Source organism: Ursus maritimus, unplaced genomic scaffold (assembly GCF_017311325.1).
Source record: "Ursus maritimus isolate PB19 unplaced genomic scaffold, ASM1731132v1 scaffold_25, whole genome shotgun sequence".
NCBI classification, from domain to species: Eukaryota; Metazoa; Chordata; class Mammalia; order Carnivora; family Ursidae; genus Ursus; species Ursus maritimus.
In genome coordinates, this window is record NW_024425008.1 from 11,181,595 (window position 1) to 11,206,651 (window position 25,057).

The 25,057-nt window shown below is 38.6% G+C and overlaps 1 protein-coding gene across 4 annotated transcripts in view; it reads left to right on the forward strand.

The window, feature by feature from the left end:
- Window positions 1-25,057, forward strand: part of TRIP11 (thyroid hormone receptor interactor 11) — a 65,402-nt gene that overhangs the window by 13,307 nt on the left and 27,038 nt on the right. For all 4 annotated transcript variants that reach the window (XR_005837648.1, XM_040641518.1, XM_008698523.2 and 1 more), the window contains 10 exons: window positions 656-934; window positions 3,363-3,431; window positions 5,756-5,921; window positions 7,626-7,991; window positions 11,381-11,421; window positions 11,967-12,053; window positions 15,197-15,409; window positions 16,237-19,257; window positions 20,206-20,346; window positions 21,566-21,759. Coding sequence is in view for 3 of the 4 variants with exons in the window: in XM_040641518.1 (XP_040497452.1) it covers window positions 656-934; window positions 3,363-3,431; window positions 5,756-5,921; window positions 7,626-7,991; window positions 11,381-11,421; window positions 11,967-12,053; window positions 15,197-15,409; window positions 16,237-19,257; window positions 20,206-20,346; window positions 21,566-21,759 (4,577 nt within the window). In the remaining variant the exon portion in view is untranslated. The remainder of the gene's footprint in view (window positions 1-655; window positions 935-3,362; window positions 3,432-5,755; window positions 5,922-7,625; window positions 7,992-11,380; window positions 11,422-11,966; window positions 12,054-15,196; window positions 15,410-16,236; window positions 19,258-20,205; window positions 20,347-21,565; window positions 21,760-25,057) is intronic.

Below are 25,057 nucleotides of genomic sequence, written 5' to 3' on the forward strand. Positions count from 1 at the left end.
AAGATTTTATTTATTCATTCGACAGAGAGAGAGACAGCCAGCGAGAGAGGGAACACAAGCAGGGGGAGTGGGAGAGGAAGAAGCAGGCTCATAGCGGAGGAGCCTGATGTGGGGCTCGATCCCATAACGCCGGGATCACGCCCTGAGCCGAAGGCAGACGCTTAACCGCTGTGCCACCCAGGCGCCCCTCATCGTGCATTTTAAACCTAAAATCCGTCATATAAGTAACATAAGACTATTCCAGCAGATGCTCCAAAGAAACTTTCTAATACACAGACTGCTGCAGCTTTCATTTTCCTATCACTTATGGTTTGCTAATACAAATAGAACCCTTGGAAATTGTCTATACTACCTGATACATAGAAGATAGTAAACCCATGTTTAACTGAGAATTTCGTTGCCATAGTTAACACAATGAGTGAGATATTCTGATCTTTGTACTGTTTGAAACATTGTCCCTGCTTTAACTGGTAATCATGTTTGGTTTTTAAATAAAAATGTTCTGGTTGGGGTGTTATAGAAGACTTGGATTCAGCTGAGTTACCATCATTGGATAATCATAAACTATTATAACTTTCAATGTTCTGAGTCTATAAAGACGTCAGTATGGTTCTTTTAAAGTGCCTTCTCTAAAATACAGATTGTAAATGTGTAGGTAGAAATCAGCCATCTTAAAGCAAGACAGATGGCCCTGCAGGATCAGCTGCTGAAGCTGCAGGCGGCTGCTCAGGCCACACCGTCAGGAGCTGGCGGTGTACCGGCAGCCCCTGCGCCCTCACCATTCGGCTACCGTGTCAGTCACCATGCTTCAGCTTTCCACGACGATGACATGGACTTCAGTGACATAATTTCATCACAACAAGAAATAAACAGGTTGTCAAACGAAGTTTCAAGACTTGAGTCTGAAGTTGGTCATTGGAGGCATATTGCTCAGGTAGGTAAAATTATGAGTCTTTGAAAACTATTAGTGAGGACAAATGGTGGTTCTCTATGTAGCGCTTTTGGTATCAAAAAGAATCCTGGACTAGGAAATGGAAAACCTGTGTTCTAATTCTGCCAGTGATTTTCTGAGTGATTTTGGTCAGGTCATTTTTCTTTCTCAGCCTCCGTTTCCCCCTCTATAAAATATTTGGAAGAAATTTTCAAAGAAATTGAGAGCTCGGGCACCCGGGTGGCTCAGTGGGTTAAGCATCTGCCTTTGGCTCAGGTCATGATCCTGGGGATCCTGGGATCAAGTCCCGCATCAGGGATTCTTCTTCTCCTTCTGCCTGCCACTCCCCGTTTATACTCTCTCTCTGCCAAGTGAAGAAATAAGATCTTTAATAAAAAAAAAAATTGAGAGCAACAGAACCATGTTTTAAAATAAAAAGTTACAAGTCCAGGACTTAAAAGAGATAAAAATGGAGTTGCTATGGTTGAACTAGCATCTTTTCCCCTGGAGTCCCTGAGGCTTCTTTGATGGCAACTCCAGGGCTCCAAGACCCCAGATTTGAAACTACTTGCGTAGATGTTCTCTGAGGTTCTAAGTGTAAAATGAAAATTTGATCATTGGTATGAAACACGTTAAACAAACTTTTGTGTTGTTTTTTTGTGCATTAGAAATTTAAATCCTTGCTATTTGGGGCATAAACTTTCTTTCAAGGAAAACTTTTCACCTTATATATCAGATTCTACATATTATTTACGTCAGTTGACGTGAGACCCAAAGGAAACTGGAACATGGTACATTTGGATTTCATTTCATCAGTGTAGAGAAAAAGTATATAAATAAAGAAATTATTTTCTTTTTGTAAGTGCGATCTAGTTATATAAAGGAGAAACCCTACTAACTAAAACTATCTTTTTGCTTCCCAAGTTGCTAGACAGTCCCGATATCCAAAATAGATCTTAGAATGACCAGTTTGTCCATCTTATCTCAAAATGTAGTAGTTCTTAAAGTACTATAAAATTGTAGAGTTTGTGTCCTACCATTAGAGATGAGGATTTTGTACCCTATTTAGAGCCTTGGAAATTGCATTCAAACAAGTAAGTACCTCAGGTGATTCTGATACACATTTTAGGAAACAGTGCCTAGGATAAGATTTCATAGGGAAGAGGTGTATTTTTGGTGTGTGTATTTAAGCATATCTTGAATATTTACTATATTATAGACCTGTAGTAGCGTATAAAGGTAGAAGAGGCATAATTGGGATCTTTCAGGGGACTTAAGTTTTTAGCAAGCCATAGTAAAACTTAATTTGTGTTTTATTTTACAAGATGTTTCTATCTGTACTATCCTAATATATATTAATCTTCGTAACCATGTGAGGTATTCATTACCTGTTTTACGGATAAGCAAAGTAAAAGTTTTAATACACTTACTGTCGAAGTGATTAAGTTGTAATTCAAACAGGCATCTTTTGACTTCAAATCCTGTGTTCCTTTTTTTATTCAGACAGCAACTTTTGGTTCCTTAACACATGATGTAATAAATGTTAATAAAGATAAATGGACAACATTTGGCTTTGAATGTGAAGAGAAGAATCCAAAAGTTCTTTTAATTGTCAAACCAAAGGTTATTTTGTATTGAGGTAGAGATCTTCTGGGTAAAATCATTTTAAAAAGATTTTAACTGGATTATTACTAGAATTAATGTTAGGTAACTTTCCATTTTAGAAATTTCCTTTTAGAAAGCTGCTTGATTGTCATCGAATTTAGATTTTTGTTAAGCTAAGTAAAATATTCTCTGGTGTTTTCCTTCTTCACGTTGGTTATTTTGTGAAAGTGTCTCCCTAATTAGTTAACAAACTCTAGATAATTATGTTTTGGGTTTTTTTTTTTAGAAGGAGAGAGTTGTGGGAGGGGCAGAGGGAGAGAGAGACTCTCAAGCAGGCTTCACGTTCATTGAGGAGCCTGACTTGGGGCTCGATCTCAAAACCCTGAGATCATGACCTGTGCTGAAATCAAGAGTCAGATGCTTAACTGACTGAGCCTAGATGCCCTTTGAAAATTATCTTTTATTTGTTGTGTATTACTCACAATTGGACTGGGTTCTTTAAAAGGTGCTTGGCACTCTTTAATCAGAACTTGTCTGGGAAATATCCCTTTTAAAGATTTTTTTTTTTTTTAAGATTTTATTTATTAGAGAGAGAGAAAAAGCAGGGGGAGGGGGAGGGAGAAGCAGACTTCCTGCTGAGTAGGAAGCCTGACGCGGCGCTCGATTCCAGGACCCCAGGATCATGACCTGAGCTGAAGGCAGATGCTTAACCGACTGAGCCACCTAGGTGCCCCTGAAAAATATTTTTTAATAAAAGTAGTTTGTGACTATCTCTTTTACAAGAAAACCAATACAATTATTTTCTAATTCTGTTTTTCTGATCTAGACTTCTAAACCACAAGGATCAAATAGCTCTGATCAAAGCGAAATCTGCCAACTACAAAGTATCATTAAGGTAAGGAGGTTGTTGGAACAATGGCTATTTTCTTCTTAAGATTTTATTTATTTATTTGAGAGAGAGAGACAGAGAGAAGGAGCTAGGGGAGAGGCAAAGGGACAGGGAGAAGCAGACACCCGGTTGAGCAGGGAGCCCAACATGGGGCTTGATCCAGGACCCTGGGATCATGACCTGAGCCGAAGGCACTTAACTGACTGAGCCACCCAGGCGCCCTGAAACAATGGCTATTATACATCTAAAATTTGCTTATTAGAAGTAGAATCTAAGTCTGGGGCACCTGGGTGGCTCAGTCAGTAAGCGTCTGCCTTCTGTTTGGGTCGTGATCCCATGAGCCCTGTGTGGGGCTTCCTGCTCAGCAGGGAGTCCACTTCTCCCTCTCTCTCTGCCTGCTGCTCCCTTTGTTTGTGCATGCACACAGTCTCTCTCTCTCTCACACTCTCTCTCTAATAAATGAATAAAAATCTTTAAAAAGTGTAAGTCTAATAGAAGGCTCAGTTATAAAACATTATATAGATTGTGATTGTTTCTTTTTACCATTTTGTATTTTCATCCTTTATAACAGATATATAAAAATGTCTCTTTACAAAATCATTTGGTTTTGAACATTTTTTTTTTAAGATTTTTTATTTATTTATTCGACAGAGATAGAGACAGCCAGCGAGAGAGGGAACACAAGCAGGGGGAGTGGGAGAGGAAGAAGCAGGCTCATAGCGGAGGAGCCTGATGTGGGGCTCGATCCCATAATGCGGGATCACGCCCTGAGCTGAAGGCAGACGCTTAACCGCTGTGCCACCCAGGCGCCCCTGAACATTTTTTTAAGTATTTTATATTTCATTAGTCTCTATTTGATATTGCATCTTGTAAAATTGTCTTTTTTTTTTTTTTTAAGATTTTGTTTATTAGAGAGTGACTAGGAGGGAGAGGGAGAGAGAATCTGAAGTAGACTCTGCACTGAGTACAGAGCCCAACACGAGGCTTGATCCCATGACCCTGAGATCATGACCGGAGCTGAAATCAAAGAGTGGGATGATTAACCAACCGAGCCACTGAGGCACCCCAGAGTGGTCTTTATTAAAACATTTCTGAGGTTGCTGAAGTGTCAGGATTTAGGGTTAAAAGATACTGACAAAATAATATGTTAATACTTTTCATTGTAAATAATTATTTTCCCTTAATGGTAGAGTTTTGCTATTTTGTGCCAGTTATTATTTCTTTCAAGGAAAGTCTTAGTTATGTAATTTTATCATTTGGCAATGAATTGTTTTTAGTGTATAAATTATTGTCAGGTATATGGGGCAGCTGGGTGGTTCAGTTAAGTGTCTGCCTTCAGCTCACGTCATGATCCCAAGGTCCTGGATTGAGCCCCATGTTGGGCTCCCTGTTCAGTGGAGAGTCTGCTTCTCTCGCTCGCTCTGCTCCTCCCCCCACCCACCCCACTTGTACTCTCTTGTGCGTGCTTGCTCGCTCTCTCTCAAATAAATAAAATTTTTCGTTTTTGGTTTTATTATCATTACAATACTAACATGGGTGGGGTCCCAAGTCAAACTTGTGTTTGAATCCTGACGCTACTATTTACCAGCTGTCATACTTTGAGCAAGTTGCGTCATCTTTCCAAGCTGCCGTTTTATCATCAGTATAGTAGATTTCATAATACCTTCCTTGTAGGGTCGTTCTAAGGTTGCCAAGTGCTGGCACATAAATAAGTGCACAGGACTAAAGAATAACTTTACTTGTCTCCTCAGGAAATAGAAGCTAATTTATTGATTCGGATTCTTGGTCACAAGCAACAAAAACCATCTCTGGCTAAGTAAAGCAAACGAGGATTTCCTAGAAGGACCCAGGGTAGTCTCTCCCCAGGATTGGAAGAAGAATTGAGCATTCTGGTCTTGGGCAGGACAGGAGTGGGAATAGCATCAGGGATCTAGATAGTGGGACACAGTGGACAGACTTTTCTGGGAGCAGCAATCACAATGCTTGTGGTCCTAACAATTTCCCTTTTTGAAAGACTAAGCTCAAGATCTAGATTCCTAGGAGAGAGACTGGTGGTGTCAACTTGGATAGCAAGATATTTTTACTCCTCTTTTGTTTCATTTTTTTTCTTGCTGGTATTCTCTCATTAAAATAGAAAAACTGTTCTTAAGACCCAAGAAAGGAAACGGTAGAATTTTGCAGAATTGTCCAGATTTGGGGCCTGATTTAAATTCTTTACAGCCTTAGCGTGTTCAGAGAATTATTTTTAATGCAGACTTTTGCACAACGATAAAATGGCTTAGGTATATCATTGATTATAAATGTAGTTAACCTTGTTTTTATTTTTCAAGGAACTCAAAAAGACTCGAAGTCAGGAAATAGATGACCATCAACATGAAATGTCCGTTTTACAGAATGCACATCAACAGAAATTGACAGAAATCAGTCGTCGGCATCGGGAAGAATTAAGTGACTATGAAGAACGAATTGAAGAACTAGAAAACCTGTTACAACAAGGTTGTTAGTTGTTTTTGTTTTTGTTTTTTTAAGATTTTATTTATTTATTTATTTGAGAGAGTGAGAGAACACGAGCAGGGGGAAGGGCAGAGGGAGAAGCAGGCTCCTGCTGAGCAGAGAACCTAAACTTGGGACTTAATCCCAGGATCCGGAGATCATGACCCGAGCTGAAGGCAGCCGCTTAACCAAGCTGAGCTACCCAGGTGCCCCATGGTTGTTAGTTTTATTAATTTAATGGATTAGATGACGTAATTAAATGACAAACCTAGTACTGTAAGACCCAACACACTGATGTAAACTTGGGCTACATTCTAAAGAATGAGCGAATGACTAGTTCTGTTCATCTGCCTGAAATTTGCAATGACATCACTGTTTTGAGATTATGCAGAAATGGAAAGGTCCTTTTGCATTTGTGGCAAATAGTTATAATACATAGATTTCTTTGCAATACATAGATTTCTTTGCATTGTTCGGTGACGATACGTTGGTAATACATGATTAGAAATATTTTCACTTTCTTTCAAACTCATATACATGGGTGTTTTATTTAAAATTGCTTTATTATGGGGGTGCCTGGCTGGCTCAGTCAGTGGAGTGTGTAACTCTTGATCTTAGGGTCATGAGTTTGAGCCCCACACTGTGGATAGAGATTACTTTTAAAAAAATCTAAAATAAAAATGCTTGATTTTGGTAATTTAACTTATTAAAAGACTTTCTTTTCATAACAAAATTGAGAAGGAAGTACAGAGATTTCCCATATACCCCTGCCCTGACACATGCATAGCCACCGCAACTATTACCATTACTCATCAGAGTGGTGTATTTTTTACCAAAGAGGAACCTACATTGACAGATCATGATCCCTCAGAGTGTGTACTTTACCTTAGTGTTCACTCTTGGTGTTGTACATTCTCTGGGTTTGGACAGACGTATGATACATATTCATCATTATAATATACAGAGTAGTTTCAGTGCTCTAAAAATCCTTTATGTTCTGCCTACTCACCTCCCACCCACCCTCCCCCACAATCTTTTTATTGTCTCTATTGGTTTGCCTTTTCCAGAACGTCACATAGTTGGAATCATACAGTATGTAGCCTTTTCAGATTGATTTATTTAAGTTAGTAATGTGCATTTGAGTTTCCTCCCATGTTTTTTCATGGCTTGACACCTCAGTTCTTTTTAATGCTGAGTAGTATTCTGTTGCCTGGATGTACCACAGTTTATCCATTTACCTACTGAAGGACATCTTTGCTTCCAAGTTTTGGCAGTTACGAATAAAGCTGCTATAAATATCATTGCTCAGGTTTTCATGTGAGTAAGACTTTTCAGTTCCTTTGAGTAAATACCAGGGAGTGCAATTGCTGATCATATAATAAGGGTGTGTTTTGTTAGAGACTGCTGAATGGTCTTCTGAAAGTGGCTCTACTGTTTTTGCATTTTGCCAGCAATGAATGGGAGTTCTTACTGCTCCACATCCCGCCAGCATTTGGTGTGTGAGTGTTCTGAATTTTGGCCATTTTAGTAGGAGGGTAATGATCTCATTATCAATAATTTATTATTTATTATCAATAATCTCGTTGTCTTAACTTTTTAAGATATTTCACGTTCTCGAGTCTGTTAAATCTCTTAGTTGTGTATAGCAAGCTATTTAACTCTCGGTAGTTGACATTTGCTGTCCTTAATTTTCTGTTTATGTTCTAGGTGGCTCAGGAATTGTAATAACTGATCACTCGAAAATCCATGAGATGCAAAAAACCATACAGGATCTACAAAATGAAAAAGTAGCATCTGTAAAAAAAATTGAAGAACTTGAGGATAAAATAAAAGACATAAATAAAAAATTATCTTCTGCAGAAAATGACAGAGATATTTTGAGGAAGGAACAAGAACGCTTAAATGTTGAAAACAGACAAATAACAGAAGAATGTGAAAGCTTGAAATTGGAATGTAGTAAATTGCAGCCCGATGCTGTGAAGCAGAGTGATCCTGTGACAGAAAAAGAACGAATCCTTCCCCAGAGTACGTTGGTGGAAGAGGAGGTCCTCAGACTGCAGCAAGCACTGTCTGGTATAAAATGTTTGGAACTTATTTATGATTGGTGGTTTATTGCATATACTAGTTCTTAGAGACAAACAGAGTACTTATGGAAATGGAGTATTCATGTAATTGACTGTGTAGAAGTTGTATAGAACTGTTTGGTTTTGCGGGGCGCCTGGGTGGCTCAGTCGTTAAGCGTCTGCCTTCGGCTCAGGGCGTGATCCCGGCGTTATGGGATCGAGCCCCACAACAGGCTCCTCCGCTGGAAGCCTGCTTCTTCCTCCACCACTCTCCCTGCTTGTGTTCCCTCTCTCACTGGCTATCTGTCTCTCTGTCAAATAAATAAAATCTTTAAAAAAAAAAAAAAAAAAAAAAAAAAAAGAACTGTTTGGTTTTGGATTCAGTGCCATAATTAATGGGGCACAAATAGGGATTTTCTACTAAAAAGGCTTCATTGTTGGCTGGATGTCTCTCAACCTCCCTTTCTCATCCTTTAAGTAGTTACATGGAGTTCATTGATGTAGGAAGCCATGTAGATTTCTGAGAAATGTATATGTAGCTATTTATTGGGAGGAGGTATGGGCCTACTTCTGTTAGTCTGCATAGAACCAGATACTTTCTGGAACTCTAGGTTTCAGACTGTCCAGTTAGGGAATGCAGCCTGCCTTTTTCACAATTCTGTATTCCCTTTTGAAATGATGTCCTCTATCTAAACAGACATGAGAGTGATAAGAGCCATAGGTCCTTCACCATTTCCCATGCTCAAGATGATATTTAGTTATCCGTGTTCTGTGTTAGAAAAAGCAAGTTCATAAATGAAATAGGCCAAACACTGGTGTTCATTCATGCTAGGAAAACATAATGGGAGCTCTTAGCTGTGAAGATGTATTTTATTTTATACTTTTGTCTTCTCACAATATAAAGTCTCACTTTATAAACTGATTCATTGCTGCCCTGGAGGTTTCTAGCCACCCACGCCCTTGGCTAGTTGTTTATCGTGAGCTCCTGACCAGAATGGCCAACTCCATAAACGCCTATTAGAATTAGGTTCAAAGTCACCATGTCCTCCTCCTCCTCCCTTCCTCTCCCTACCTTGGTGATTTACCAGTCTGCCAAAACAGAAAATTTGAAGCATCACCTAGCATGTCCTTTATTTATTTATTTATTTATTTATTTATTTATTTATTTTTAAAGATTTTATTTATTCATTCGACAGAGACAGAGACAGCCAGTGAGAGAGGGAACACAAGCAGGGGGAGTGGGAGAGGAAGAAGCAGGCTCATAGCAGAAGAGCCTGATGTGGGGCTCGATCCCACAACGCCAGGGTCACGCCCTGAGCCGAAGGCAGATGCTTAACCGCTGTGCCACCCAGGCGCCCCACCTAGCATGTCCTTTAGGTTCTATTTCCTTAGTTTCTCTGGTTCAGTAGTATTTCAGGATTGTACCCCAGAGGAGCTCTCTAGGGTTTCTTAGAAGGGCCTCAGTCCTGGGAGTTGCTATGAAGGCAAAGAGAAGGCAGTTCACTAGGGTTCTAGACTTCTTTTTCATTTGACTTCCAAGTAGCTCTGCCCCTTTCAAAATAAATTTTTCCATTTATTCAAAATATTGGATGACTCATGGGTTTATTTGCTTTAAAAACAAACCTACTGCCCTAGTCCTTCCTCTTTTTCTCATTTGCATTGCCACTGAATAACTTCAGCCAGTTATAATTTCTTTTGCCTGGTTAACTATAGTTGTTTTCTTCTCTTTTCTTTCTTTCTTTTTTTAAGATTTTATTTATTTATTTGTCAGAGAGAGAGAGAACACAAGCGGGGGAGTGGTAGGCAGAGGGAGAAGCAGGCTCCCTGCTGAGCAAGGAGCCCTATGCAGGACTCCATCCCAGGCCCTGGGATCATGACCTGAGCTTAAGGCAGACGCTTAACCCACTGAGCGACCGAGGCACCCCGTCTATAGCTGTTTCTTTATGGAGCAAAGTAGTGGAGTGGTTAAGAACATGACTGAGTTGGAATCCAACTCCATCACTAATTAGCTGACCTTGGGCAAGTTAATATCTCTATGCTTTGGTTTTTCCATCCCTATGGTTAGGATACTTATATCTTCTTCATAGTTGTAGTAGTAGTAATGGGGATTCTACTAGTTACTAGCTGCAGAGTTCTCTGTAGAACAGGGGCTGTCCCATATAAGCATTATAAAAGTGTTAGCTGTTATTATTCTCTGGTCTCCATGATTCCTTCAGTCAGTTTTTTTTTTTCTGTCTATAGCTAGAAAGGTTTTTCAGAAACACAAAACAGGTTTAACTGTCCTGATTGTGGTACTTTGTGGCTCCCTGTGAACTTGAGGATAAAGTCTAAACTTCCTGTTGGACATATAATGTCTTTTACAATCCGGTCCCTCTTTCCCTCTTCAGTTTCACCTCTTCCCATTCTCTCTAACTTGCTAAGCGTTGGCCATACTGAACTTTCTATGTAGCTCCTTAAGACAGTGACTTTGTCTGTTACCTCTGTTGTCTTTGCATTTGCTGCTCTGTTTGTGTGGAGTGTGTCTGTTTCTGTCTGCTAACTCTTAAGTATATTACGATTCACTGCAGGTATTATATCTACTGGGAGGTACCTATGCTACTGCTTTCCTGGCCCTCCTTAGCCCCCACCCCCCAGTCTGGAGTAGGTGTTTGCCCTTTTTGCTCTAGTAACACCTCGTGTTCCCTGTATCATACCATACTGTAGTCATGTGTTTCCTTTCCCTCTGAATTGAAAGCTCCTTGAGAGCAAAAAGGGACTAAGTGTTTTCATCTTGTTGCCTAGCAACTAACTGATCTCATAGCAAATGCTTAGTATTATCTGAATGAAAGTTGAATGAGTGAATTCAGCTGAACTAATGGTATTCTGTCTTTGTGTTCTTCTAGTATATGGATCTATCTTCTGTATATGGATCTATCTGCAATACCAGCTCGAATGGTCTTTTTATCTGTTGTCATGTCTAAGTCACTTTAGAGAACTGAGAGATTACTGTATCATTGTGGTATAAATACACATTTTTGTTTTTAACCATTTCCCCCAGTCTCAGTCCTTTTTACTGTTTCCTGCTACACAAACTAATCAACTAATTTTGAAACTTTGTTATTAATGTTTTTATCAAGACAATAACTTATGACTCATCCAGAATACAATTATAATTCTTTCTTCTGTTCCATAGGACTACATTTTAATGGAGTGTCTAACTGGCATTTATATTATGATTTCCTTGATACAGTCAAATAGAAATACAAAACAACAAAGTGCATTTTGCTACAAACCATTTGGGCTTGCTGATTGTGCCTATAAATACACTTTATTTTAATTGGGTTTTATTCCTGAGTTTAATGTAGGAGGTAATTATTAAGTTGAAGAATTTTAATATCAGATTCATTGTTATTTTTCCAGATGCTGAAAATGAAATTATGAGACTGAGTAATTTAAACCAGGTAAAATAATTTTAAGAGAAAAAGCATTTGGCTTTGTTTTATCAAGATAAGGTATTTTGATTATTGTAGTTGCTTGTTTTGTGTTTTTTACAAGTTCACATGAACTTGTCCTAGGAACTTGCATCTTAGTAATTTTATGTTTGATTAATAACAAACTTTTTGAATCATAAATTGACATAATTTTAAAAGTTACATAATTTAAAAATGCAAGTATATCACTTTCAAGATTAATTTGACAGACATTAAAGCAGATTTTCTACCACAGGGAGGAATGCATTTTGATTTCCCTTAAGGAATTCAGAGAGTTGCTTCTATTACTAATTATTACAGGCTGTTTTGTTAATGTATTTATATATTTCTTGAAATACAATTTAAAAAATTCTTTATAAAATGAATGACTGGCTTTCGATGGTCCAGTGTTGCATGCCTGTAATTTTTATGTATCACTAGAGAAATGCTGAGTACAAATGCACAATAGTACAGCTTGCCTACTTTTTTGTAAACTTGAAATTTATCTGAAAACACACTGTTTTAACATTTTGTAGGATAACAATCTTGCTGAAGACAATTTGAAACTTAAAATGCATGTTGAAACTTTAGAAAAACAGAAGTCCTTATTGAGTCAAGAAAAGGTGGGTACGGTAAAAATGGGGGCAGAATTAAAATGTTGTGTGTATGATAGGTCACAGCTAAGGGCCAGTTTATAACAAAGTGGAATGTTTAGGTCTTGAGAGTCCTGAGGATCAAACTGTTGTCATTGATGCTTGTCAGACCAGGATGAAGTATTTGGGCAAAGTGCAGAGTATGAGAGGCTGGCCAGAGTTCACATTTACAGATAAGCCAGTAAGCATACAGATACGGGCAGAAAAAATAGGTGAAGACTCTGTTTGGGTTTCCGATGAAGTCCTGACAGCAGCAACAGGCACAGGTGGTTCTAGAGTCTGGAGTGGCTGCAGTGGCGTCCTACAGCAACTATTAACTGCTTTTATACCCCGGAACACATCTGGTGTTGTGGACAGGAACTTCTTAGTGGTGAGGGGTGAAGAGGGATGCTTCTCAGTGGTAGAGATAGTGTCTTTGTGTATATTAGTAGCAGGGTTGGAATAAGGTTCTGTAATGCAGTGTTGGGTATGGGGAGAGGTATTTTTATGTCTGTACTACTCGGGGATAATTCCTTGGCTAAGACAGGTACTTATATACAAGATAGTTGTAAGCTTTTATTAATTAAGTTATAGGCCAGTGTCTTAACTCATTTGAAAGTCTTAGTTTTTAAAAATCAATACATATTCACTGGTGTACAAATTCAGTGTTGCATATGGAAACCTTTAGATGGTACAAATGGAATATCCTTTGCACCTCTTTTGGTTGGCCTCTTTTCCAAAGACAGTCTTTTTTTTTTTTTTTTTTTAATTTTATTATTTGAAAGAAGAGAGAGAGAACACAAGTAGGGGGAGGGGCAGAAGGAGAGAGACAAGCAGTCTCCCTGCTGAGCAGGGATGTGATGTAGGCCTCCATCCCAGGACCCTGAGATAATGACCTGAGCTGAAGGCAGATGCCACCCAGGCACCCATAAAGGCAGTCTTTCCTACCAGTTCCTTGTATGTCCATCCTTCCAGACTACACTTATGTATGTATGATTATATAAAGAGCTTTAAAAAAATACAACTGTTAGCATACTATACTATTCATATATACCTTAACATATTTTCAGCATTCTTCCACATTAGCATGGAAAATTCTTAGTTTTGTGCACTGTCGTATGCGTTGTGGTATCCTTGCCCCCACCCTTTCTGTCTATTAAAAGCCAGTGTCTCCTGCTCTTTTAATTTCTATATTATATATATTTTCTCAGCTCTCTTCTGCTCCCTTTGCATTCTGCTCTTTCAGTTACTCCTTTCTCTAACTGGCCTAGGTATACTTCATAGTTTGCAGATCTCTGCACATACTTGATAAGATCTGTAACCTTCCCATGAATTCTGCAGCCACTCCTGATAGCTGTTGCTCCTTTCTTTTGATGTTAAGTGAAACTTGATAACTTTCCCTTCAATTTTCTCTGATATGAGTCTGCTCACTGCTTAAGAATGCCAGAGGTTCCTGCAAGGCTGTGTATGTTCTTTTTTTTTTTTTTTTTAAAGATTCTTTTTTTTTTTTAAGATTTTATTTATTTATTTGACAGAGATAGAGACAGCCAGCGAGAGAGGGAACACAAGCAGGGGGAGTGGGAGAGGAAGAAGCAGGCTCATAGCAGAAGAGCCTGATGTGGGGCTCGATCCCAGATCGCCGGGATCACGCCCTGAGCCGAAGGCAGACGCTTAACCACTGTGCCACCCAGGTGCCCCAAGGCTGTGTATGTTCTTAACATCTACCTGAAAAAAAAAAAACAAACTTGTGGTTCTCCTGATTGAACATATAACTTTATTTTTTTTAATTTACTTTATTTTTTTAAAGATTTTTATTTATTTATTGGAGAGAGAGAGACAGAGATAGCGAGAGAGAGAGCATGAATGGAGAGGTGAGGGAGAAGCAGGCTCCCGCTGAGCAGGACCCTGGGATCATGACCTGAGCTGAAAGCAGACGCTTAACCAACTGAGCCACCCAGGTGCCCCTATTTTTTTTTTTTTTTGTATTTAAATTCAATTAGCCAACATATATGTTATTAGTTTCAGATGTAGAGTTTAGTAATTCATCAGTTGCATATAACACCCAATGCCTATCACATCATGTGCCCTCCTTAATGCCCGTCACCCAGTTACCCCATCCACCCACCCACCTCCCCCTATACATATAACTTTAGAAAGGCATAAGAAAATGCTGTTTCCATCAACTGTAGTTCAGAATAAACTTTTGAATTGGAATTAAAATAAGAATCGTGAGGCAGATGTTCTAGTTTTCACTGTTCTCTTTGTAAGGTATGTATAGTCTCTTTATTTGTGGAAATTTAAGATTCTTATTTGCTTTAAAGTAGATTCGTAAAACTTTGATTTTCTCTATCAGTGAAAGAAGGCTTTAAACTCTTGCTATATCACAGACATCACAATCAGAGATTGAAACAGTGTCGGAGCATAGAGAACTGTCCCACTTCTGGAGTTTGGAGGGAAAGCATTAAATACCAGTAGAACAGAACATAAAATATAGTTTAAAAATCGTAGATAGATAGATAGATAGATAGATCTTTAGGACTGTTAGAGTCGAGAGAGGGGAACCTAGTCTCTGCTCAGGTTGGATGGAGAAGGACGGAGTCTACTTTCTTGGGTCAAAGAAAAGTTTCATGTGCTGACAGGAGCCACTGATAAGGGAAATTCCTTTAATGAGGGAAAAGAAGCCTTTTATTTTCTAATTAGAGAATGAATGAATGTTGATTCTTATAGGTGTTTATTTAGTTTATGGCTGTTGGTGACTGGACGTTAGGGAATGGAAGTACACAGAGCCGGGAGACTTGGGACATTTTGAAGAGTGCTGGGGGCGAGCGAAGGGGCAGACAGAAGGGAAGCAGCTGTGGGAGTGGGATCAGGAAGGCTCCCAGATGGGAAAGTTTTTGTATAAAGAGGCGGGAGCTGGATGAACTTTACCAGTCACTCCATCTTGTCTGGTGTTACAGAAATGTTTTTCTTGAAGCTACACTTAAAATCGCACATGAGTGAAGGCTGTGATATGCTGAATTTTATGTATTGCTATGAAAGTTTCCGCCACAGGCATCTGAGAATATATTTTAATCTTTTAGTGTTTTCTTCCAATTGACAATATATGTTGTTTCTTCCCCTTCTTATTATTTAAGGAAGAGCTTCAGCTATCACTGTTAAAATTGAACAGTGAATATGAAGCAATTAAAAGTACAGCTGCGAGAGACATGGATTTGAATTCAACATTACATGACTTAAGATTGACTTTAGAGGCAAAGGAACAGGAACTCAGTCAGAGTCTCACTGAGAAGGAAATACTGGTAGCTGAGTTAGAGGAACTGGACAGACAGAACCAAGAAGCTACAAAGGTAACACGATGTGAAAACCCGAGTGGCACACATTCTTCTCACTACACTGAAGACTGGAGTAACAAGTGAAAGTGATGGGTGTGATTTAAATGTGTGATTTAATCAATATTTTGCTTCATTGATAATCTAATCATAAAGGTTGGCAAACTTTTTCTGTAAAGGGTTAGATAGTAAATATTTTTGGCTCTGCAGGCCTTACAGTGGTCTCAGTTGTACTCACCTCTGCTCTTGAGATATGTAAACAATGAGCGTGGCTGTGTTCCATTAAGACTTGATCCACAAAAATTGGTGGCAGGCCTGATTTGGCTCATAGGCTATATGACTCCTGCTCCCGTGTTGAAGAGTAGAAAATGAACAATGTATGTCCTTTACCTTCTCTGCTTTTAAGTTCTAATCTCTAAAATAATGAAGTAGATTTGCTTTAAGATGTTAGTAATTTTGTTGGGATTAGGTATTGGGACTTTTTTTTTTTTTTAAGATTTATTTATTTATTTTAGAGAGAGAGGTAGTGTGCACGCAGAACAGGGCAAGGGGCAGAGGGAGGAAGAGTCTCAGGCCGACTCTGCACTGAGCACGGAGCCTGATGTGGGGCTCAATCCCGTGACCCTGAGATCATGACTTGAGCCAAAAGCAAGAGTTGGACGATAACCAACTGCGCCATCCAGGCGCTCCTAAATGTTGGGATTTTTTAAAAAGTGTTGTTTTAAGAAGGATTAGAAGTATCTGAGGATTATTCTTCTATTATTTATCACATTTTACAAAATTTTCATTAGGTACTAAAATGAGAGAATGTCTTAAAGTTACCATGCAAATTATTTTTCTTTTAGCACATGATTCTGATAAAAGATCAGCTATCAAAACAACAAAATGAGGGAGACAGCATCATTAGTAAACTGAGAGAAGATCTAAATGATGAAAACAGGAGAGTCCATCAACTTGAGGATGATAAAATGAACATGACGAAAGAGCTAGATGTGCAGAAAGAAAAGTTAGTTCAAAGTGAACTCGTCCTGAATGATTTGCATTTAGCCAAGCAGAAGCTTGAGGAGAAAGTAGAAGATTTAGTAGATCAGCTAAATAAATCACAAAAAAGTAATTTAAACATGCAAAAGGAGAACTTTGGACTTAAGGAACATATTAAAAAAAATGAGGAAGAGCTTTCTAGAGTCAGGGATGAGTTAACTCAGTCTCTAAATCGAGACTCTGGCAGTGATTTTAAGGATGACTTACTTAAAGAAAGGGAAGCCGAAGTCAGAAACTTAAAGCAAAATCTTTCAGAAATAGAACAGCTCAATGACAATTTAAACAAAGTTGCTTTTCATCTCAAAATGGAAAATGAAAAATTGGTTTTAGCATGTGAGGATGTAAGACATCAGTTGGAAGAATCCATTGCTGGTAGGAATCAGATTTCTCTGGAAAGAAGCGCTATTGTGGAGGCTCTAAAAACGGAAAAAGGACAGTTAGAAGCAGAATTGAGTCAGGCAGAACAGAGACTATCAGAAGAAGCCAGTAAGTACGAGCAGACGATTAAAGAACTATCGAAGGCACGTGACTTGAGTGCCTCTGCTTTTCAACTGGAACAGCAGCGTTTAACAAAACTCAGTCAAGAGAAAGACTTTGAAATAGCAGAACTCAAAAAGAACATTGAACAGGTGGATACTCGTCATAAAGAAACCAAGGAAATTTTGTCCTCTAGTTTAGAAGAGCAGAAGCACTTGACACAACTTATAAGCGAGAAGGAAATTTTTATCGAAAAACTTAAAGAAAGAAGTTCAGAGCTTCAGGAGGAATTAAATAAATATACTGAGGCCTTAAGAAAAAATGAAATTTTAAAACAAACCATGGAGGAGAAAGACAGAAGTCTTGGGTCCATGAAAGAAGAAAACAATCATCTAAAAGAAGAACTGGAACGGCTCCGGGAACAGCAAAGTCGAACTGCGCCTGTGGTGGAGCCTAAACCCCTTGATAGTGTTACAGAGCTAGAATCTGAGGTGTTGCAACTGAATATTATAAAGGGGAATCTCGAGGAGGAAATAAAACATCATCAAAAGATTATTGAAGATCAAAACCGGAGTAAAATGCAGCTGCTTCAGTCTTTGGAGGAGCAGAAGAAGGAAATGGATGAGTTTAAGTGCCAGCATGAGCAAATGAATGTCACACACACCCGACTCTTCTTAGAGAAAGATGAGGAGATTAAGAATTTACAGAAAACAGTTGAACAAATCAAAACCCAGTTGCATGAAGAAAGACAGGGCGTTCAGACGGAGAATTCTGAGATCTTTCAAGAAACGAAAGTACGGAGCCTTAATATAGAAAATGGCAGTGAGAAACATGATTTATCTAAAGCTGAAACTGAGAGATTAGTAAAAGGAATAAAAGAACGAGAATTAGAGATTAAACTTCTAAATGAAAAGAATATATCTTTAACGAAGCAGATTGATCAGCTGTCCAAAGATGAGGTTGGCAAACTCACTCAGATCATCCAGCAGAAAGACTTGGAGATACAAGCTCTTCACGCTAGAATTTCTTCAGCTTCCTACACCCAGGATGTTGTCTACCTTCAGCAGCAGCTGCAGGCCTACGCTATGGAGAGAGAACAAGTATTAGCTGTTTTGAGTGAGAAGACCAGGGAAAATAGCCACCTGAAAACAGAATACCACAAAATGATGGATATCGTTGCTGCCAAAGAGGCAGCTCTCGTGAAGCTGCAAGATGAAAATAAAAAATTGTCCACCGGATCTGAAGGTGGTGGCCAAGAGATGTTTAGAGAAACTGTTCAGAATTTATCACGAATCATTCGAGAAAAAGACATTGAGATAGATGCGTTAAGTCAGAAATGCCAGACCTTATTGACGGTTTTACAAACGTCCAGCACAGGGAATGAGGTTGGAGGTGTTAACAGCAATCAGTTCGAGGAGCTTCTACAGGAACGCGACAAATTGAAACAACAAGTAAAGAAGATGGAAGAGTGGAAGCAGCAGGTGATGACCACGGTCCAGAATATGCAGCACGAGTCCGCCCAGCTTCAGGAAGAACTCCACCAGCTTCAGGCACAAGTTTTGGTCGACAGCGATAATAATTCTAAATTACAAGTGGACTATACTGGCCTGATCCAAAGTTATGAGCAGAATGAAACCAAACTCAAAAATTTTGGGCAGGAGCTAGCACAAGTTCAGCACAGCATAGGGCAGCTGTGTAGTACCAAAGATCTTCTCTTAGGAAAACTTGATATCATTTCACCTCAGCTCTCGTCTGGATCATCGCCTCCTTCCCAGTCAGCAGAGTCTCGTGGAACAGCTAAACCCGATACAGCGAGGGAGTCTTCTAAACAGGAGCTGGAAGAGCTAAGAAAGTCACTGCAGGAAAAAGATGCAACAATTAAAACGCTCCAGGAAAATAACCACAGATTGTCTGATTCGATTGCTGCCACCTCAGAGCTAGAAAGAAAAGAACACGAACAGACAGATTCAGAAATTAAGCAGCTAAAGGAGAAACAAGATGTCTTACAAAAGTCACTTAAGGAGAAAGACCTCTTAATCAAAGCCAAAAGTGACCAGTTACTTTCTTTAAATGAAAATTTCACCAACAAAGTGAATGAAAATGAACTTCTGAGACAGGCAGTAACCAACCTGAAGGAGCGGATATTGATTTTAGAAATGGATATTTGTAAACTTAAAGAAGAAAATGAAAAAATAGTAGAAACAACCAGGGAAAAGGAAACGGAATATCAAGCATTACAGGAGACTAATACGAAGTTTTCCATGATGCTTCGAGAAAAAGAGTTTGAGTGCCATTCAATGAAGGAAAAGGCTCTTGCGTTTGAGCAGCTACTGAAAGAAAAAGAGCAGGTATGTTGGGGATGGAATTTTATACAGGAAGATTGGGGTGGAGGAGATTTTCCAGTGGGTTGGTTATATATAATTGTGTTCAAAGGGAAATGTGAAGTTGTTTATTCAGAAATACTCTTTTGAAGAGTCTTAGGATTTCATTTTAAATAAATTTTCCTCAGAGGTACCTGGAGATTTCTCCCCTAAATTACTAGGTCTTTCCAGACATTTTTAGCAACAGATTAACTTAAATAGAAAAGAAGACTTTAGTAGCAATTACTGTTTTTCTTTAGAAAACAGAAGTGTTGAAATGACTTCCTTGTCTTTTCTTTGCCAGTGACTCATACTTTCTATGGAACAGTTGTGCATGCCTGATGAATGAATGCACACAATAACTCTCTCTCATACTCTTTTGACTGACTTTGGGATCTGTGAACACTTTGTTGTACAGGGTAGATTTGAAGAGATTGTATCTTTTGAATTCTTTTAAAAACATTTTTTAAAAAATATTTTATTTTATTAGAAAGAATTCTTTTAAGAACATTTCTAATAAACTTTTTCTTCCCGAACAGTTTATTTGAAAAGTTGCAAAGATTTAGTAGAGTTCCCATATGCCTCACACCCCGTTTCCCTTGTTTGGTAACATCTTGGATTACTATGATACATTTGTAACAACTAATTCATCAATATTGATATATAACTATTAACTTAAGTTGCTACTTTATTTGAATTTCCTTTATTTTTCTTTTTTACCAACAAAATTACCACATGTCTTCTTTCTGTCAGGAGGCCATCCAGGAGAACACATTATATTTAGTTGTCATGTCTCCTTAGGCTTCGGCAGTTTCTCAGACTCTGTTTTGATGACCTTGATTTGGTTAACTGTACCTCAAAATTAATTATTTAATGAAGAAAATGTGTCTTTTTAAATGTATTTTTCTTAAAGCTAATGTTATTTCTTTCCAAAAGGGCAAGACTGGGGAGTTAAATCAGCTTTTAAATGCAGTTAAGTCAATGCAGGAGAAGACAGTTAAGTTTCAACAGGAGAGAGATCAGGTGATGTTGGCCCTGAAACAGAAACAAATGGAAAACAGTGCTTTACAGAATGAGGTATGCTTTTACTTTAAAGAAATTGATTCAAGCAATAAGTTTAATAATTGTTAAGAAAACTAAAATGATTTATTAAAATTAATTTCTCTCTTAGGTGATTTTTTCCCTCAGTCTTCCTCCAGTGTGCTATTGTAGGATTTTGACCTCCCAGAGTATAAATTATTTCAGTTTTCAAAAGTGAAAACCATGGTATATCTTGGGTATAAAAAAAATTTCCCATTGATGCAACCACTGTGGAAAACAGTATGTAGGTTCCTCAAAAAATTAGACATATAATCCAGTAGTCCATTACTGAGTATTTACCACCCAAAAATGAAAACACGAATTCAGAAAGATATCTGCACCCTTATATTTACTGCAGCTTTATTTATAATACCTAAGATAGGGAAGCAACCTAAGTGTCCACTGATAGATGAATGGATAAAGAAGTGGTGTATAATTGGAATATGACTCATCCATAAAAAGGAATGAGATCTTGGCTATTTGCGCAACATGGATGGACCTGGAGGGTGTATTATGCTAAGTGAAGTAAGTCAGACAGAGAAGGGAAAATACCATATGATTTCACTTATGTGGAATCTAAAAAAAAACAGTGAAACGGAGACAGAATCATAAACATGGGGAACGAACTGGTGGTTGCTGGAGGGGAGGGGTTTAGGGACGATGAGCAAAATAGGTCAAGGGGATTAAGAGGTACAAATTTCTAGTTATAAATAAGTCACAGGGATGAAAAATACATCATAGGGAATATAGTCAGTAATATTGTAATAATGTATGATGACAGATGGTAAGTACACTTACCGTGGTGGGCAGAACATAACATAAAGAGTTGTTGAATCCCTGTGTTGTATACTTGAAACTAGTAAAACATTGTTTGTCAAATAATACTTCAGTTAAAAAGAAATTCTCACCCATAACGTATGAAAACATGAGGTTTTTACTGAAAAAGTGGTTTGTCATAAAGAGCCTTGTACGTGGTACAATTCTATTTTCCATCATAGCCGCAGGGAATGAGCTCTTACAAAATAAAACTTCCAGATGAATAGTCAGGTTGATTTTCGGAGACTTTTTTTCTAATACAAATGCATCTTCCATATGAGAAATTAGTATATAATTAATATACTTCAGTAGTGGGCAAAAGATTTGATAACAAAGTGGCTTGTAGAGGGGAAAGGGGAACATTTTATAGAAGAAAAATAAAGAGGTGTCCTCTGCCTAGGTTCAACATTTACGCGACAAAGAATTACGCTTAAACCAGGAGCTAGAGAGATTGCGTAACCATCTTTTAGAATCAGAGGATTCTTACACCCGCGAAGCTTTGGCTGCAGAAGATAGAGAGGCCAAACTGAGAAAGAAAGTCACAGTATTGGAGGAAAAGCTAGTTTCATCTTCTAATGCAATGGAAAATGCAAGGTAACTTTTCCCTGTTTTTAGCACTCACGTTAGCTAAACACTTCTTGAGTGTCAGAATTATCAGTATGCATTTTTCCTGGCTTACCTCATTTTACTCTTATGATCCATTGTCGCCATATGACAGATGAAGATACTGAGGGTAAAGAGGTTTAGTAAGCTGCCCAAGACTCAGAGAATATGTGTGGGTTTCACATTCGGGTCTGTAACTCTTGACCAGATCTGGCATTCAAACAGCTCTCTCTGAATTTTTTTTTTCTTTTTTCCTTTTTAAAAAAATAATTTTTAAAATTAATTGATTAATTAATTAATTTGTCTATTTATTACCATAAGTGTACTAGCTGTCTCTGAATCTTAACTATCACCCTAGATGATTGCCTCTCATTGTTTTAAGAGTTTAGACTTAAATTCTGACTGATTTTCTTTTTTATTTTCCTGATGGATTTTAATTAGCTTTGTCACGCTCCCAAAGAACTAATTAGACTTCTGTGATTTTATTCTTGATCAGATGAGCTGAGGTTGAATAAAGTTTGGATGTTAGAAGGGGGAGAGTAAAGGAAGTAGCAAGGTGAAGATACAAGTCAGTATGAATTAATTCTTGGTTTGTCGGAACTTCAGTTACTAGGTCCCTACTTATATATTTTTATTTTATTTTTACTGGAATACTGGTTTATTATAAAAGGCTTTAACTCAGGAACAGCCAGATGGAGGAGATCTGTAGGGCAAGGCATGGGGTAGGGGTGCAGAGCTTCCAGCTCCCTCCCAGCAAGCAGCTCTCCCCACATCTCCCAGTGCTCACCAGCCCGGAAGCTTTCCAAACCCTCTTTGTGAAGTTTTATGGAGGCTTCATTCCAGAGGCATGATTGATTCCCTGCTTATATATTTTAAAATTTTATTTCTCTCAATAAAATGTATTTTCTTGGAGTGCCAGGGTCCTGGGATTGAGCTCCACATCAGGCCCCCTGCTCAGCAGGGAGCCTGCTTCTCCCTCTCCCTCCCCCACTCCCTCTGCTTGTGCTCTCTCTGTCTCTCAAAAAAATTTAAAAAATCTTTTAAAAATAATGTATTTTCTTATTTTTTTCCATTTTTATTATAAAAACCTATTTTGCACTTCAGGAAAATTACATAAGTTAAAAAGAACAGTCCCACCCAGAGATAATCCTTTTATCTTCAAAAGCGTGCCTTTGCATGCTTCTTATATATGTATGTATGTATTATATGTGTTTTTTTTTTTTTAATTTTATTTATTTATTCGACAGAGATAGAGCCAGCGAGAGAGGGAACACAAGCAGGGGAGTGGGAGAGGAAGAAGCAGGCTCATAGCGGAGGAGCCTGATGTGGGGCTCGATCCCATAACGCCGGGATCACGCCCTGAGCCGAAGGCAGACGCTTAACCGCTATGCCACCCAGGCGCCCCTATATGTGTTTTTAAGTGGGCCCCAAGGCAGGGCTTGAACTCATGACCCTGAGATCAAGACCTGAACTGAGATCAAGAGTTGGTTGCTCAACCAACTGAGCCACCCAAGCGCCCTGTATTATATGTATTTTTAAAAGCAAAATTAAGGTCACACTGTTGATACTGTTTTGTAGTCTGCTTCCATACTTAATAATATGAGTATCAGCACATGTTAAACCATGTTTCTGCATTATTTTGTGGCTACATAGAATACCATTATGTGGATTTTCCATAACTTCTTTAATCCAGTCATGTATAATTGGACATTTAGAAGTGTTTCAACTTTTCAAAATTACTAAAAATGCTGTCATGATATCCCAAGATAGGTATTTTTGTGTTGATGACAAATTATTTCCTTAGCTTTAATTTTCAGAAATGGCAGATCTGATTCAAAGGGCATTTCTAAAACTTTTGAGATGTACTTCCAAATTATCTTCCAGAAAAATCATGTCCATGTACATTTCCATTAGTGGTATGTACATTTTTCTGTTTTTCACTGTATGATGCTAAGGGAGCTGTAAGGACATAGTAGATATTACCTCTGTCTGCAAAGAGATTATAGGCCGGTGGAGACCCTATTTCTGAGGTGAACTCCCCCTGCTTTGCAGGGCATATTATTGTACCTTCAGTCTCAGAAAGAAAACTTGTTTAAAATGGTCATTTGTGTATGCGTTTCACATTGGCAGAAATGCCACAACGTTCTCAGGCTATAAAATTAGATAATCTTTCCTTTGAATTTTTGGGTCCTTATTTTCTAATCAAAATAGTTTCTGGGCTCTTTGCACCCTCATTAGCCTTATTTCGCACTCTCACCTACATCCAGCCAGACTGTCTTACTCAGTCCTTTAGCTAGAGCTGTGTTTTCCTATTTATTCTGCTTTTTCTTTTCTTTTCTTTTTTAAGATTTATTTATTTATTGGAGAGAGCATGCGGGGGTGTACGTGTGAGCAGCGGGGTGGGGGCGGGTAGCAGAGGGAGAGAGAAAATCTACAGCAGACTCCCCACAGAGCCCCATGTGGGACTTGATCTCATGACCCTGAGATCATGACCTGAGCCAAAATCAAGAGGTGGATGCTTAACCGACTTGAACCACTGAGGCACCCCATCTTCTACCTTTTCGTTTCATATTCTTCTGCCTAGAGTGGGCCTGATTCCTAACAGTTTTTTTGTTAGCCCCACCTTCTTCAAATAGCATTTCCTTAGTAAAGAATGCTTTAGTTAGCATCCCACTGCTCAAATTCAAAACCAAACCCTGGTGTGATGTTTTTCTTTTGAACCTGCATAATGCTTTGTTTGAATCTTTGATAGCGCACTTATATTTTAGTTTAGGGTATAGAAGGAATTGTTGATGCATCTTGTATCTTTTCCCATCCAGTGAAATATAAGGTCACTGGAAGTGGGCTTGATGCCATTTATTTATTCATGCATTCATTCATTCATTTAAAGATTTTATTCATTATTTGACAGAGTGAGCACAAGCAGGGGGAGTGGCAGGCAGAGGGAAAAGAAGTAGGCTCCCCATGGAGCAGGGAGCCCGACACCATCATGACCTCAGCCGAAGGCAGACACTTAACTGAATGAGCCACCCAGGCACCCCAATGCCATTTATTTTGTACCCTTCCCACAGCATATATTCTTACACATAGTTAATATATGTTCAGTAATATTTTTGAACTTTTTAAAAAAGATTTTATTTATTTGTCAGGAGAGAGAGAGAGCACAAGCAGGGGGAGAGGCAGGCAGAAGAAGAAGCAGGTTCCCCGTTGAGCAGGCAGCCCAATGTGGGACTTGACCCCAGGATCCTGGGATCATGACCTGAGCCGAAGGCAGACGCTTAACCGACTG